Source organism: Eublepharis macularius, chromosome 2 (genome assembly GCF_028583425.1).
Source record: "Eublepharis macularius isolate TG4126 chromosome 2, MPM_Emac_v1.0, whole genome shotgun sequence".
Taxonomy (NCBI): domain Eukaryota; kingdom Metazoa; phylum Chordata; class Lepidosauria; order Squamata; family Eublepharidae; genus Eublepharis; species Eublepharis macularius.
In genome coordinates, this window is record NC_072791.1 from 147,139,190 (window position 1) to 147,155,270 (window position 16,081).

Sequence of the window (16,081 nt, forward strand, 5' to 3'; positions counted from 1 at the left end):
GCCCTTCTGACACACCCAGGGGCCGTCATTCCAGCATGGGGCCTGTCAATCCAGTCCCAGAACAGGTTATCTGAGCCTAGACACTTTCCTTCAAAATCCATTCCACGTTTTCTTTGCACCTCTTTTTTTGCTCTAATGTGTTTCAATGGAGCCCATGCAAGTCAATGGGCATTCCAGTTTCCCATTATTTCCTATGGGCATTCAAGCCTCTCCCATTATTTCCAATGGGCAATCCTGTCATTCGTTTTAGTACATCCCCTCCCAAGTCAAAGTAAACAATACTAAACTAGATGGACCGTGGTCTGATTTAGTATAAGGCCATTTCATATAGAGGCTAGACGCCTTTTAAGCATTTCTGGAGTGATATTAAAAACTGGCAGACTGGGATTTTATATTTCTTGGTTTTGGGTCTAGGTGGCTTTTTCAACCAATATCAGCCAATTGCCCTCCTTATTGTAACCCCTCCCCCTTTTCACATGGCTTTCGTTCATGCAAGTCCCAGGATCCCAAACAGAACCTGTTGAATAGTCAAAAGAAACTCTGTTCTCTTTTTTCCACCACTAGAAATATATAGAAAAACTATATATGGACTGTCTTAAGGTGAATGTTGGAATGTCTGTTTTATACAGAATTTTGGCAGTAGTACAGACTTTATTTTTGCACTGGTATTACACTATAAACAAAATAGTGTGGGTTTTAAAAAATATATATGCTATTTATACTACACCGTGCTCAATGAGACTCAAGGCAGATTACATAGTGTTAAATCAATACAATCAACAGCAAGAACGTTCAATAAGCAATACAATAGGTCAGGGATATATCAATACAAATGTGCAAAGATACATTGCTGTAGCTCTAATCTATGGTACTGTTTTTCACTATACTGTTTACTGGTTCATTGCACAGGAAGCTGATCCAGCACACATGAATCAGCTGTTTCATGCCAAGTGAAAAGTTATGAATAAACAACTTTACACACAGTGACAAATACATTTTAATCGGAACACAGATGGGAGGCAGGTGCTACATAACCCTCATGGTCAAGCTTGAGATGCTATATAAAACAAGAAAGTCGGCTTGGTTTAGGTACAAAATTATTCCATTGAATACACCATGCCAGCAATACATTCATCTTCACAATACTAGTGCAATTTAGGATACTTGCTTATTTCAATGGGTAATTCAAATAAACCTAGTGTAATCGCTCATATTTATGTACTAGGTTATAAAGGTGGGATACTATGTCTAAATTGACCCTATGTTCATTCACATGTCATCCAAACTCGTGGTATGAAAGTAAGATTTTTTCCCCAAGGATCCCTTCCCTTCCCCCCACCATTTATACAGTGGAAAAACTGGAGATTTTAAGAAGCTCTTTCAAGATTTTTTTTCTTTTGGAATGAGTGAAATACATTTTTAGAGAAGGTATAACTCACTCAAAAAGTATATTATGAATATTTTATATAAGACAACATACAGATAATTCCTGTGTACAAGATACATTGTACAAAGATACATCATTTAAACGTGACTAATTTTGTATGGAATATGCTATAATGGGTATGGTAATATAACCCTATTGAAGTACTCATAGTTTTCCATGTTATAAATTTTAACATGATATCCAAACATGCTGCTAGCCCTGTTATGAATGTCTGAGACTATTTTTGTCCAAATACCACACTTTATCATAAAAGTTATTTTCCATTTTCAACTTTTTCCCTCTCAGATGGCAAAAACGTGTGCTAAGGTAGCATAGGGTGCAGCAGTTTTTAGCCTTCTCAAGCTTTCACAATTTTGCTAGTAGAAAACTAAGCCATTTATATTTCTAAATTCCATAAATATGTCAAATAAGACAATTTTATATGCTAAGTTTTAAATTGTGGATTTTATGTAGTTAAAGATCATACCAATATACACAAGTAGGCCCATGTAATAATCCTTCTGAAGTTATTTTAATTACAGCAGTGATTTCAGGCATGTTCCCCTCAAAGAAAACTGCATAAGTATCTCTGAAGTTCTCGAAGATAAATTCCAGAGAAATTTCATATTAGTGTGCTGTACCCATAATGATAAAGAATCTGATGGTACCTTAAATCCTTAACAAATTTATTGTACTATATAAACCAACATCCATTCTGGCAGATGCAACCTTAAGATAAGTTCTCAAAATACTTGAAGCCTTGTTAATAAAAAAGTTTTAACAGAGAGTAACATAGTGAAGATTCTGTAAAGATAACTGAGTTTTCATTGAAGTGACAGAAAAAAGGGAATCAGATACAGACACAGACATTTCTTGTAGGGGTGGTTCTCACACTGTTTTGCTGAAAATAAATTCAGGCTAATGTGCACAATTAGCAGAAATGTGTCATAGCTTTTCCTGGAATGTACTACCTCAGAATGCAAATGGGGAACTGTTTTCTTGAATGTTCCCCACTCTAAAATCTTTCTTGTCCCTATAAAATTAGCATGCAATAGAGATGAATGCGGCCTAGACTACTTCTCCATAACATGCTGTTTTTCTATGTGTGGGGATTTTTTCCACAGGAGAGTATTCAAGCATATAATCCAGCCATTAGAGTATGAAGTTATATTATTTAAAAAAGAATCATTTGATTCTGCTGACTCAAAAAACCACTTGATTCTGCTGAATGCACGAACTGGCTCATCTTTCCTTATTTCTTCTATCATGGGAAAACAATACTCCATGCTATCACCCTTTAATATATTTTGTCAAAGTTCTTGATCAAAATAGCTTATTTGATTTCCATTAAATGGAACAGCCGCTATTGAATGTCTCACTTTGGTTTATACATTGGATCTTGAACAGTAAGTCTTGGCTATTTTCTGAATGTAGTATATTAGAGAAAAGATACAGTAAAATTATTATTGTATTCACATTCTTTTCCTACTCCTTTACTGCAACAAAATAATTTGAGAAAAAATGTCTCTGTCATCAGCGTGTTTGCCTCCAAATGAAGATTGTGCATAATATTAACATTTTCTTATAGCATTCCATTTCACAGCAAGCAGTACTTCCATTTTTGGAACAGATCTTCTCATTTCCCCCTATTTCCTGCAGCCTGGCCACTTGAGAATCTGCTCCTGAGGTCCAGAGACCCTTATGAATAGCATAGGATGCAGGACTGGCAGCTGCTTCTCAAGTAGGAATCCAAGGAGACTGAGAATACCTCCCTGGTGTGTAGGCAGAAGGCACCTTGGATCCAACTCATAATCTTTTGGATATCTCTGTGAAGTAACTGCCATCTACCTCCAAGTAGCACTAGAAGTAGGCTGGAGTTCTCTCCTGTCAGATTCTTCCTTCTGGTGAATTATCTCAACCAGACGTGAGATAATTTATCTCAAGTGCTATTTAAGAGGCACAGTTCAGTGTCCCTTATAAAAAGTGGTAACATATAAGTATATAAACCCATTCAAACATCAAATTTTACATTTTTGTTGTTTATATATTGGGGGAAGTTGCACTAGGTAGGATCTTTGGCAGATGTGTGGGTAGATTTTGTCATTTATCCACTGGTTACAAACAGCTTTAGGCACTGATGCAACACTTTCCCTGAGAAGGCTTAACCACAATTCTTCCTATAGGAGAATAAACATGAATAACAATGCAAATGTTGAAAAAACCACACTAATTTTTCCAGAGAGATCTACTAGTAAGCTACTAGTTTACTGACCAGCTCTAATGCCCACAGTATTTTTTTAAAAAATCACACGGACCTTCAGTTTCAATGTAACTTCCACCATGGAAATCCTCCCAAAAGCATTTCCATGATCAAAAGTGTTATTGGAAAAAGTTCAGAAAATCCAAGGATCGATCAATTCATTTCACTGCTCTCTGTCCCTTTCACATACACATCCTAGCTACAACAGAGGAGAATATGGTTTATCATCTCCCTGGGACAGGAGGGAGAGCTCAAAATTAGCTTTGGAAGGCATAGAAAGTATTCTTTCTTGATATTGTACAGAAGTACAGAGGGCTCTGGTATTACTGAACAGTCTCTGTTATAAAGAAGAGTTTACAGTGCAAATAAACTGGCAAGAGTTTTTCTTCTCTGGAGAACAAAACTTCATCAGGATTCAGAAACTTTTTTTCTTTTCATGACGGGAATCCATCCGGGAAAGGCCAAGAGTCTAAGAAATTCACAGCTGCGTAGCTGCAAACAAGGAAAACCTTAAGTGCGTGCTCAGTGCTGCTGCAAGTGGTATGACCAAGAGAGTGGAGAGAAGCCTTTTTTCTATTTCGATGCCTGGAAAACAGAACAGAAACACCGACAATGATCTTCTACCAGTTTTACTCTTCCTCTACCCAAACTGCTTTCTAATACACATGTGCAGGCAAGAATGCTGGCTACCACCGAAGAGGCAGTACCGGCAGCTCTGAAACCAAATCCTGTTTCTACAAAACCTGTATCTTTCATGAGAGCAGGACATCATATATTTTCAGAATAAGCAGCCCTGGCCTGTGCGGATGCTTATATCTGATAATAGGGGCCACTTCAGAACATACTAGAGGCTTCTGCAACCTTGGGGAACCTTGCAGAAAAATCTTAAAACAGTAGGCAAGGGTGTTTTGGAGTGGGCAAGCGGGATGGGTCTTTGCAAGGGAGGGGGCAAAGGGGAAGGCGCTTGGAAGAGGGGGAGGCAAAGGGGGAAAAGGTGGAGGGTTTTGCAAGGGAGGAGAAGGGTGAGGGTCTTTGACAGGTAGGGAGGAGAGGAAAGGCGGTTAACAGGGACAGGCAAAAATAACAAAGAAGTTTGGGTGGGGTGGGGACAAACAGGGAAGGGTTGCTTGGACAACTGTGGAGACATCCATCTCAGCAACCTGCAACCCTTTGTTGCAGGCCCCCCACTTGTAACTTCTAACCACACTGTTAAAGCCAAGGAGGAGAGGGAGCTTTATGGGAGCTACTAGGCAACCAAATTTGTGATGGTCTTTTCACATAATGCTTGCAATTAGATGGATGGGTGAGGAAGGATGATGTTTAGGGCTGGATGTGTCACAGCAACAGCAGGCATACAAGGCAAAAGAGTGGGGTTCCATTCTCACCATCTGTCTGTAGGACTGCTGTCTTCTAGATCTGAATGCAACCACTGCAGCAGTGAGAGAGATGGCCAGTTCAAGCAGTGAAATGATGATGAACACTGAGTTCAGGCCATACACAAGCACCTGCAGGCAAAAGGAAGGAACAATCACATGGATCAGCACTAGCTGCAGGGTCTGATCATAATTCCGTAAGTAGAAGACCATCCTAAACCATAGCTGGGGAACACGGGAGTCAACGTTTCAGAGCAGCTCAGTCCCATAATTGGTTGCTTAGATGTGTGCTTTTAAAAAACATACAAGAAACCTCCCAACAGTCAGAGGTATGGACAAATGTGGTCCTTCAAGAGGGCCTTGGTGATGAAGCCCAATGGCTGAAGCTTGGCTTAGCTCCAAAAATTGCTAACAGTGCAATCCTAAGCAGAATTACTCCCGTCTAAGTCCACTGAAATCAATGGCCTTAGACTGGAGTAACTCTGCGTAGGATTGCATTGTAAGAGGAGTCATTTAGAAAGATCCTAAAACTAATCTTTCTAGGACATAGGGAAAATGCAAATGAGCATCAGCTTCCCAGATCAAATTCTTTGCTTTCCCTTACTTACTCCATTAAAACAGACCTCTGGGGAGAGCATGCCTGAACAGGACTCATTATTAATTTAGTTGTCGAATTTTTTGCAAGAAGATGAGTGAAGGACCTTGAACCCCAAAGCACCATTAACTTCATGACTCTTTCATAGCAGAATACCCATGACACGATCAGAGGGTCCATACATTAACCGAATGCTAAAAATGCTGTTTTTCCTCCTACAGCCCTGCTTTTCATCCTGTTAGCCTGCTTCATAGGAAGGGGTCACCTCTGGTCTCCTGATGAGGAACTCCTGGAGCTTCTGCTCTGCCTTCCTGGTGTGCCTCTGCCTGCTTTCCCTCTGAGCCCCTCATATGAAATACTGGTGCTAGGTTCTTGCCCGAAAGCAGTTTGAGCTGAGCGTTCTTCGTACAATTTCCTTATTCTGCAGAAAGCATACCAGAGATGCCCAAGCTGTTTTTTCTATATACATTACCCAGAGTTCTCCTTCCTACTCTTCTTTTTGCCTTGTTTATAAAGCAACCTCATTGGTAAATATGGAATCAAGGGGGGAAACCCCTGATATTTCAGTACCCCCAGGTTTGAACAAATGGAATTTTGTGATTTTGTGTTCCTTTGAGATTTGGCCACTGGCATAGTATAGGGGATATTAGCTATTCTCTGCATTCATTTAGGTTTTAATGTCTCTGGATGACGTGAGGCCTACGGCAATGAGGCCATTTCAGGCAAGTCTGGCATTGCTATTGCATGCATAGGGAAAAAGAAGAAATATTTACCTGTCCACTGGAGGAGCAATGATAATGTTCAAAGCCAGTGCAGGGGTCTCCTTTTGAAGCCTCTTTTCCAATCTCGGTACCATGGAGGATTACAGCTACTACTGCAGCCACACCAACCACCAAGTTGAGATACAAACAGACTTCCCCCTATAGCGATTATACCAAGGAAACCAGTTATGACGCTAACATTGACGTAAGGATATTGTTATAACTTTGTTGTCCCTGATATGGTTTCATAGTTTAAAAGGAAGGAAGGAATGGTTCTTCTTATCATCCTATACATGACAGTGATTTGCTCCATGTCCTCAAGACACTTTCTGCATAATTTAAGTGCGTAGCACCCTTGTAAATTTTTTTCAATGGAACTCTGGAAATCTCTCTCCAGGGAGAGTCTTCTATTCCCTTATGTTGTGCCACCTTCTTCCAGCAGGTGAAGACTTTATAAAAATCTGGCAAAGTGATCCCTCCTTCTGTAATCCAAACTCTGTTGATTAAAAAAGAAGCCTATCCTTTCCAAACCATTGCTAGACTGTAATTGCATACATAGCCAAATAACAGCCATTCACTACTGATAGTAATAGAAGCATACACACAGCGCCAGTGCCAGGCTTTCTGGCACCTGAGGCTGGGGGCAGCTTCAGGGCTGTTGCTGCCCCATGCGTGCGTGCTTTGCACATGCGCACACCTGGCTGATGTGATGACATCACTGCGTGTGCCACCATCACACAGTATGCCGCTGCGAGCCAGCCCCATTTGCACAGCAGACAGTTGGGACTGCACGCAGGTGGCCTCCCAGCCCTTCCGCTCAGTTGCCCCATGCTGCTGTTTGCCACACCTGGCCTGCAGCTATGTGCTAGTGGCAGTGGTGGCAGCATGGGGCAACTAAGTGGGAGGGCTGGGAAGCTGCCCGCTCAGACTGCCCCACGCTGCCACCACCAGCACACACTCCCGACTGGGCACAGCAGCTGTGGGCCAGGCGCGGCGGGCGGCCGGGTGGTACGCAGGTGGCTTCCCAGCCGTCCTGCTCAGCCGCCAGCAGTGTCACTGCCTGCTCCGCAGGGCGCGTGTCCCTGGTGCCCCCTCCGGCGCTTCAGCGCTCAAGGTGGCTGCCGGACCTGCCTCAATAGATGCACTGGCCCTGCATACACAGTCCTTTAAAACTTGGGTCATATAGCCAAATGTGACAAATAATTCCAGTATTGTAGACATTTATGCCAGTTACCCTTTAGATTTTTTTCTTTGCAACCAAAGATCTGAGATGGAAGCCCCAAATGAATGATGTTTAATTAAGCTACACCCAAACAGTCCTCTCACCACCAAGCATAGAAACATAGAGCTGGAAGGAACCCAAGTGTCATCTAGTCCAACCCCCTGTACAATGCAGGAAATTCACAGCTACTCCCCCCTCCCCCAGTCAGCACTACTCAATGCCCAGAGGAAGGCAAAAAACTTACACTTTCCCTAGCCAATCTGACCTGGAGAAAAATTCCTTCCTGACCCTAAAGTGGAAATCAGCAGATGACGAGCACTGCCAGCAATGACAACATTGATCATTTGTTGGCCTGTTGTTGTCAGGAGGGAGGAAAAGGACCAGGCAGGGCCCCTTTCCCCTCCCAGCAGGCGTTCGTGCTGTTGCACTATGTACACATGATAGATTTTCAATTACATGGAAGTTGTGATTGATCAATCATTGCCCAAAGTAACAGGTGCTCACTTTTTGTCCTTATATGATCTCTGGCCAGGTATTTGTAGTTTTCAAAAACATGCAACAGTGTTTAACCATATATCATAACAGACTCTGGGAGAATAGGGGTACTGGGGGCAGAAGTGATTATTATATTACCCCCCAAATCTCTTAAAAGCTCTCATTCACATCTTACAACCCTGATTTGTTTGGCAGTGCGCAAGTCATGTGTAAATACACTACCCTAATGCCTTTATGGGGAGTGCCCCGCCCTGCTTTTGACTTTTGCACTCTTGGCTGGCAAGATCTGCAGGTGTCTGGCCAGGAGATCACCTTGGTTGGATCACAGAAAGTATCTAGAAGTGGGCCAGTTAAATAGAGCATATTAAAATCCAAGACCAGAAACTCATTAGTGAATTATTAAACTGACCTATTCTATGAAAATATGCTTGCCATCCAACATCAGTACAACGTTACTCATCAGCCCGTTTATTCTTCCATTATAAATACACTTCCCTCATCTGATTTTTCAGACTCTTGCTTTCATCATAACAGGTATCTTTATTTGATCCTCCTCTTCTCCAGACCTTAACAGACAGTCGATCAGGTTTCACTACTAAGTCCCTCAAACAGTTCATTATTTTTGTATGGATGCATTGCTCAGCATATAGCCCTGAACAAATATTGCCACCAGCTATGGCCACATCCATATCATATTGATTTGGGCTCTGTTTTCAAGAAAAACTCAGGAGAATATTTACCAGCAATGCATGATCTCGTTTCTCCATTTCCACCAACAAGGCCCCAGAGAGCAGGAGCTACCCCAAAAAAAGAAAATTGAAGAACAGTTACCAGGTTGCTTCTCCTTCCATGCAGAAACTAGTAGTCATGCTATGAAAAATATCTGGAACAGATTCTGTGGGAGGAAAACCTGCACAGTCACTTGGGTAAGGGATGTCTCTCACTGCCTAGAGCATTCACTATCACAAGTCAGGCTGGTGAGAGGTTCACAAAAAATGCAAACTCCCAGGTGCTAATGATGTCCTCAATACCAAGCTAATGGCAATCAGAAGTTTCTTCATCATGGGTCAAGATGCACTACATGAATTGAGTAATATTTAACCCATATCAGAGATCTCCAAGGAGGAAGAGATACATACTTAATGGAGCACACTGTCACATTTGAGGAACATGCATGTTTTCTGTTTTGACAGTAGTGCTTCCTAACGCATGGCTTTGCAGCACACTAAACATTTCAGCAGAGCCTAACTAGGCAGGTGTCTTGGTTGCCTTGCTAAGGACAGCCATGTAACAGCTGCAGGCCCCTCAGCTGTGTTTGAATCCAGACAGATCCCCACAAAAGCCTCTTTGAGGAGTGCTTGCTTATGTGGACTTTTGGATGAACTCTCAAGTCTTTCCAAAGCAGAGATGGTTTACCAAGATTCCAATCCAGAAGTAGACCCCACTATTCACAGTGAGTTTCTTGAGGTCTTCTTGTCCTACTGTCAAGGCAATGCCAAAGCTAATCTGTACAACGCCCAGAAAAATCTGTACAACCTGGAAAGAAAGCAAAAAAGGTTCTGAATCAGTATCCTTGGCATTATTGCTGTTGTCACCCACGCTTATGTCTTCTGCATTTTGCTTACTAATCTTGCTTACAGTTTTGTTTTCATCAGCTATAGTTCCATTATCTGAATACCAGCTGCCATCTTTATTATGTGCCAAGATCTTAACTACTACATCAAAAAACCAATACAATATTTAAGTATATATTTAACAGGGCAAAATGACAGTTTATATAAAGATAATTATAAAAAAGTTAGGATGAGTATTATTGAAGATTTACAAAGATGGGTAAGATTGAAAATATTGTATTTAGGAAGAATCTCTGCTTTCAAATTGAATATATTAACAAAATTGAACTTTTTGTTTCAAATGTTACCATCTATATAGATGAAAAGATGTTTAAAAATGGCAGACAATGGTACATTTCGCACTCGGTTTTTAGAGCGCGTTTGTACCTGTTCCACATCCCATGTTTGCAAGGTTTTCACACTTAAAAGCAGTCATGGGATGCAGTCCCGCTTTTTGTCCGCTGTATCCCCGATTTTTCCCCCTGCGGACGTACCCCGATGTTTTTTTAAGTTCGCTGCCAACTGGCAGCTGGCCCGCATTTTGCTAATGTGAACACTTTTGCCCCCTTTTTGCTTCTCTCCCCCCCCTCCTTTTCCTTGGGAGCTGATTGGTTTGTGCAGAATTGACCACTCCCACCCTCCTCAGCTCTCTGAACTCCTTGTCCACCATTTTTTTTAGTAAAGCGAGCTGAGGGTCATAAGGCTGCTTCTTCGTTGGTTTCCTTCCTCCCGGTATGCATGCTCTTATTTTTTTTCAAAAGCCAGGAATGATTCCTAAGCTTGCTGCTAATTCCCTGCTAGCTTTAAAAGCAAGGAAAGTGTTAAATAGCTGCTTTCTCCTTCCTCCCTTAGGGTATGCACACACATTCTTTTTTTTTTTAAAGACAAGAATGGGTTGCAACATTGTAAAGTTCCTGCACTTTCTTCCTGGCTTTAAAAGCCAGGAAAGGATTAAATGGCTGCTTTTCCCTCCCTCCCAGGCATGTTTCAGACTTTGCCAGAGGGGGAAAAAAAACAAGCATTTTGCACAGCCCTTTGGAAACAAGCCTCTGCTTCCTGGGAGGAGATGAATCGGCAGCATTTTAACCCTTTCCTGGCTTGATTTAAAAAAATGAGAGTGGTACATGTTTTCCCTCAGAACTCTGCCACCGATTCGGTTTCGTTTTCCCGGCCATGTCGGATGCTCCTCTCAGCAGGTCTGGGAGGAAACGTCCGAGCAGCCTGATCGGGCGGTTGACCCGCGAGGGTTAACCCCCAGGACTCCCAGTGAGGGAGCGAGGGGTCCGGAGCGCTGCGGGAAGAGCCCCCTGAATGCAATGCAGGGGGTAAATTGCCCGTTTGCTCTAATGGAGGCCGGCAGACTGGCGCAGCGCCTCGCATGCTGCCGGGCCATGGAGAACGGCAATAAGCAGATTTAAGGTGAAAGCCTGTAAGTAAGCGAATCCCTTCTGATTCTTAAGCGTATGCGAAGGATTGGTGGGAGTTGAAGCTAAGAAGGCGCGGATTTCTTCCCCCTTTACCGAGTTTCAGAACTCAGTTGGCGCCCCCCCCCAAGATGGCGACGAAAAAGCAGAGCCCAGCAATGAGTAAATCGGTGATGGCGACGCTACAGGGGAAGGGGGAAACTTTGGAAGAGTTGGTGAGACGAGCAGTTTTCGATGCTGTGCAGCCCTTTGTAGCGAAACTGAATGAAATGGGGCAAAAGGTTGATTCAGTGGAGAGCGAGGTGAAAGCCATTAAAGAAACAGCGACCGGAGCAGAGCAGTCTGCGCACGAGAACGCAGTACTCATGAAAGCAACAAGTAAGGAAGTGAAGCTTTTGGAGAATCAATTAATAGGATTGCAAGTGGACTGTGCCCAAACGTTACTGCGTCTTCAGAATGTAAAAGAGGAGGAAAATGAAAATTTAAAAGATGTGGTGTCTGGACTTTTGGCGACATTCGCAAAGGCAACTAAAGAAGAGTTAAAAAGCGACATCTTGGAGGTCCGGCGGACATCTTCAAAGTATGTAATGAAGCGGCAGCTGCCTCGCGAGATTATTATTGACTTTTCATCTAGGAAGACTCGGGACACCATTTTATATAATTCGTACAATGTGGACTTGGATTATTTGGGCAACAAGGTTAAAATTTTGAAGGATGTTCCATTTTTGGCTCGTAAAAGAAGATTCAAGTATAAAGGACTTGCGGCTTTCTTGAGGAAATGTGATGTGAAATGTAAATGGTTGTTTCCAGAAGGCGTTTTGTTTAGTTATAAGGATCAAACTTATAAGATTACATCGGAAGCCCAGCTGACAGACTTTTTGTTCAACCATCAGGAGTTACATCAAGATGAATGTCAAAAGTCTGAAGGGGAAAGTGGGGGGGAGGAGAGAGCGGGCACAGCTGCTCCAGCTGCGCAGAGAGAATTGAGACCGAGACGCAAGGGGGGGGGGAAAGAAGATCTGATCCTGAATATGGCTTGTACTGTATAAGATCTACTAATCTGATCGCATGTTAGAAAGTTAACTTTTAAGTTAGTAGAAGTTAACTTTTAACTTCCTGTTTGGGATCCATGGAGGTCTAACACAGCTCTGGGAGCAGAGCTGACCGGGCTGCCATTTTTAGTGACCAGCGGGGGCAAACAAGCCCGTGGTCCCCTGTTCTCAGGCGGAGAACAGGCTTTGAACGCTCAAGTACCTCAGGGCGCGTTGATCTCAGGCGAGGGGGGGTTCTGCGCAACGGATTCTCCCCCGTCCCTTGAGCTCCCACCCTAAGACAGGTCGGCCTATATCTCTGCGGCAGTTCTGGGGCCAGTGACGGCTGGCATAAGATCTACATGCCCAAGCATCAACAGGAGGAAAGAAGGTGAAAGAGAACCTGAGTTTGAAGCAGTGATTACAACCCAGAAAGACGTTTGAAAAGGTAAAGATCACTATCTCTTGAAACGGGACGAATTACTTAAAGTAAAGAAGCATTAAAGGGGACTTTTAAACTGCAACAGTTTGATTAAAAGTAGAGGAAGACTCGGCAAGAAACAGATTAGTAAAAGGACTAAGCTAAAAGAAGTAATTAGAGAAATTGGAGGATTGTTGTTCATACCTGTGGTTGTGAGGAGATAATAGACTGTGAGAAAGCTTCTACCAACGCGAGAGCTGCTGTGAGGAGACGGGAAACAGGAAGTACGTAATTCTGATAGAGCTGCTGGAGAGAGACGGCCCTAAGGCAGACAGGAAGAGGGCAATCGCCATCTTTGAAGAGGGAAGGGCACGGGCTTCAGCAGAAGAGGAAGTATGCCATATTGGATTACAAAAATATAGAAAAACCATAGAGAAAAGACGCCCGGCATTTTGGATTTTGTAAGTGCTTTTTTTTTTCCTTTTGAAACCGGGACATTTGAATTAAATTAAATTAAAGGAACACTTAGCCAAGCGCCACGGAGTTAAGGAAACGAGCAGATTCGTGGGAGCGAGGCAAGTCAAGCCCCACGATGTCGAAAAAAGAGTGGCAGACGGCTATGGAAAATTTAGACAAAAGATTTTCGGAAATGTTAAAGGTCCAGCAGGAGCTGGTGAAAGAGATCAAAGAAGTTAAAGAGACAGTTAAAAGTGAATTGGCAGAAATGAAAAAGGGAATGGAAGCAACACAGCAAAAAGTTAACGTGGTGGAGAAGGCGATGGAGAATCTCTCAGACACGCAACAGACAGATATGAGGACGATGAGGGGCAGAATGGCTATTGCGGAGAGCAAGTATATGGAAAAGCAGCTAAGGTTTCGCGGTTTGCCGGAGATGGAGGGAAAGACAGCTCAAGAGCAAGTTGCTGAAGTGTTAGCTGGATACCTGGGGAAGGAAGAAATTGTGGCTATCCTAGATGTGGTGTATCGTATAAACTCAAGACTTGCGACCCAGAGAAAGTTACCAAGAGACGTGATTGTGCAATTTACAACCAGAAATATGAAAGAAATGATTGTGAGCAAGCAATTCCAAGACCCATTGGAGGTTGATGGCAAGACGGTGATTATTATGAAGGAGTTACCTAGATCGGTGTTGCTTGATCGGAAAAAATATAAAGCCTTAGTCCAAATTTTGAAGGACATGAAAATAAGGTATAGATGGGAATTACCGAAAGGACTGGCATTTGAGTTTGGAGGAGTGAAAAAGCGCATCAGATCTGAATCTGAAATGGAAAAGTTTATGAGGGACAATGAAAAGGACTTACCAGCAACAAGGCTATGAATATGGAATGTAAGGTTATATCTTGGAATGTAAATGGACTTAATTCACCCAATAAGAGAAAAAGTACTTTTCACTGGCTATTAAAACAGAAATGTGACATTGTTTGTTTACAAGAGACTCATATTAGAAAACAGGATGTAAAATATCTAAAACTGAGCAAATTGGGCACTCATTTTGCAGCGGCCACAAAAAAGAAAAAAAGGGGAGTGGTCTTGTATATTAGAGAGGAGCTGCAGCCAAAGTTAGTGTTTAAGGACCCAGAAGCCAGATTTTTAGCGGTGGAATGTACATGGAATTTAAAGAAAGTGCTGGTGATTGGAATCTATGCACCTAATGGAGCAAAAGAAAGCTTCTTTGAGGATTTGAGGAAGCAATTAGATGAACTTTCTTACGACCAGATAATTCTTGCAGGAGACTTCAATGGAGTTACAAATTTGGAGCAGGACAAGAAATCAGCAACTGCACGAAAGAAAAGAGGACTACTACCAAAAACTTTTTTTGCATTAATGCAGCAGGAAACTTTGGAAGATGTATGGAGAATACAGAATCCCAAGGGCAGACAATTCACATTTTTCTCCGCAAGACATTCTACTTTATCACGAATCGACATGATCTGGGCCTCAAAGGACTTAGTGTTATGGACTAAAGAGGTGGAAATAATGCCTATGGTAGGCTCAGATCACAATCCAATTATGTGGAAGTTTGGGAAAAGAACTAAGAGGAAAGGATGGAGAATAAATGAGGACTTGTTGCAAGAGGGAGAAAACTTGGAGATGTTGAGAAGGGAAACTAAGTTCTTCATACAATACAACATGAATCGAGAAGTACCAACCAACAAGGTATGGGATACCTATAAGGCAGTAATTAGAGGCATACTAATGGACTTAAACGGAAGAGCCAGGAAAAAACAAGAGGAGAAGAGACAGGAGATTACAGAGAAAATAAAAGCCAAAGAAATACTACTAAAGAAAAGACCAGGGAAGAAGAAAGTTTACCAAGACATTAAAATTTTACAAGAACAGTTGACAGCAATGAATAATAAAGAACTGGAATGGAATCTGAAGAGAATGAATCAAAAGTCGTTTGAAGGAGCAAATAAACCTGGGAAATATTTGGCATGGCAATTGAAGAAGAGAAAGGAGAAGAAGACAATAAATAAAATATGTGAGGATAATAAAGTATATCTGGAACAGACTGCCATTAGTAGAGCCTTCTACAAATTTTACGCTAAATTGTATAATAAAAAAGAGGTGAATAAAGATTCAATAGCGACATATCTGGGGAAAATGAGGCTCCCAGTGATCTCGGAAGATTGGAGAAATAAATTGAATAGTGAAGTGACAGAGGAAGAGATAAAGAAGGCAATACAGTCAACAAATCTGGGTAAGGCGCCAGGGCCTGATGGACTCACAGCTAAATTTTATAAGGTAATGGTCAATGAACTGGTGTCATTCCTAAAAGAAGTGATCAATGGTGTTATGAGAGACCAAAGAATTCCAGATACTTGGAGTGAAGCTAATATATCATTGATCCCTAAAGAAGGACAGGACTTGACTAACGTCAAAAATTACAGACCTATTTCCTTACTTAACAATGACTATAAGATCTTTGCGAAGATCTTAGCGGAAAGAGTAAAGGGATGGTTATCCGAAGTTATTGGGGAAGAACAAGCTGGTTTTTTACCGAATAGACAAATCAGAGACAATTTAAGGACAGTTATAAATGCTATTGAATATTATGATAGGCGTTGTGATAAGGAGGTTGGGTTCTTCTTTGTGGACGCTGAAAAAGCATTTGACAATTTGAACTGGGATTTTATGTTTGCCACTATGGAACAGCTACAGTTGGGAGAAAGATTTATCAGAGCAGTAAAAGAAATCTACAGAGACCAGAGTGCAGCAATTGTGGTGAATGATGAGGTGACTAAGAAATTGACTATAGGCAAAGGTACAAGACAAGGTTGCCCGTTGTCTCCACTGTTGTTTATAATGGTTTTGGAAATTTTGATGATACAGATCCGAGAAGATAATGCAATCCGTGGAATAAAGATAAAAGATTTTTCCTATAAGGTCAGAGCATTTGCAGACAATATAATGTTAATTGTGGAAGATCCAATTGAAA

The 16,081-nt window shown here is 41.9% G+C and overlaps 1 protein-coding gene across 1 annotated transcript in view; it reads right to left on the reverse strand.

The window, feature by feature from the left end:
- Positions 1-979: 979 nt before the first annotated feature.
- Positions 980-16,081, reverse strand: part of LOC129323952 (transmembrane protein 176B-like) — a 34,560-nt gene continuing 19,458 nt past the window's right edge. The window contains exons 3-7 of the mRNA XM_054970831.1: positions 9,549-9,668; positions 8,873-8,929; positions 6,428-6,574; positions 5,072-5,191; positions 980-4,271 (exon numbers count right to left, since the gene is read on the reverse strand). Coding sequence (XP_054826806.1) covers positions 4,260-4,271; positions 5,072-5,191; positions 6,428-6,574; positions 8,873-8,929; positions 9,549-9,668 — 456 coding nt within the window. The 3' untranslated portion in view covers positions 980-4,259. The remainder of the gene's footprint in view (positions 4,272-5,071; positions 5,192-6,427; positions 6,575-8,872; positions 8,930-9,548; positions 9,669-16,081) is intronic.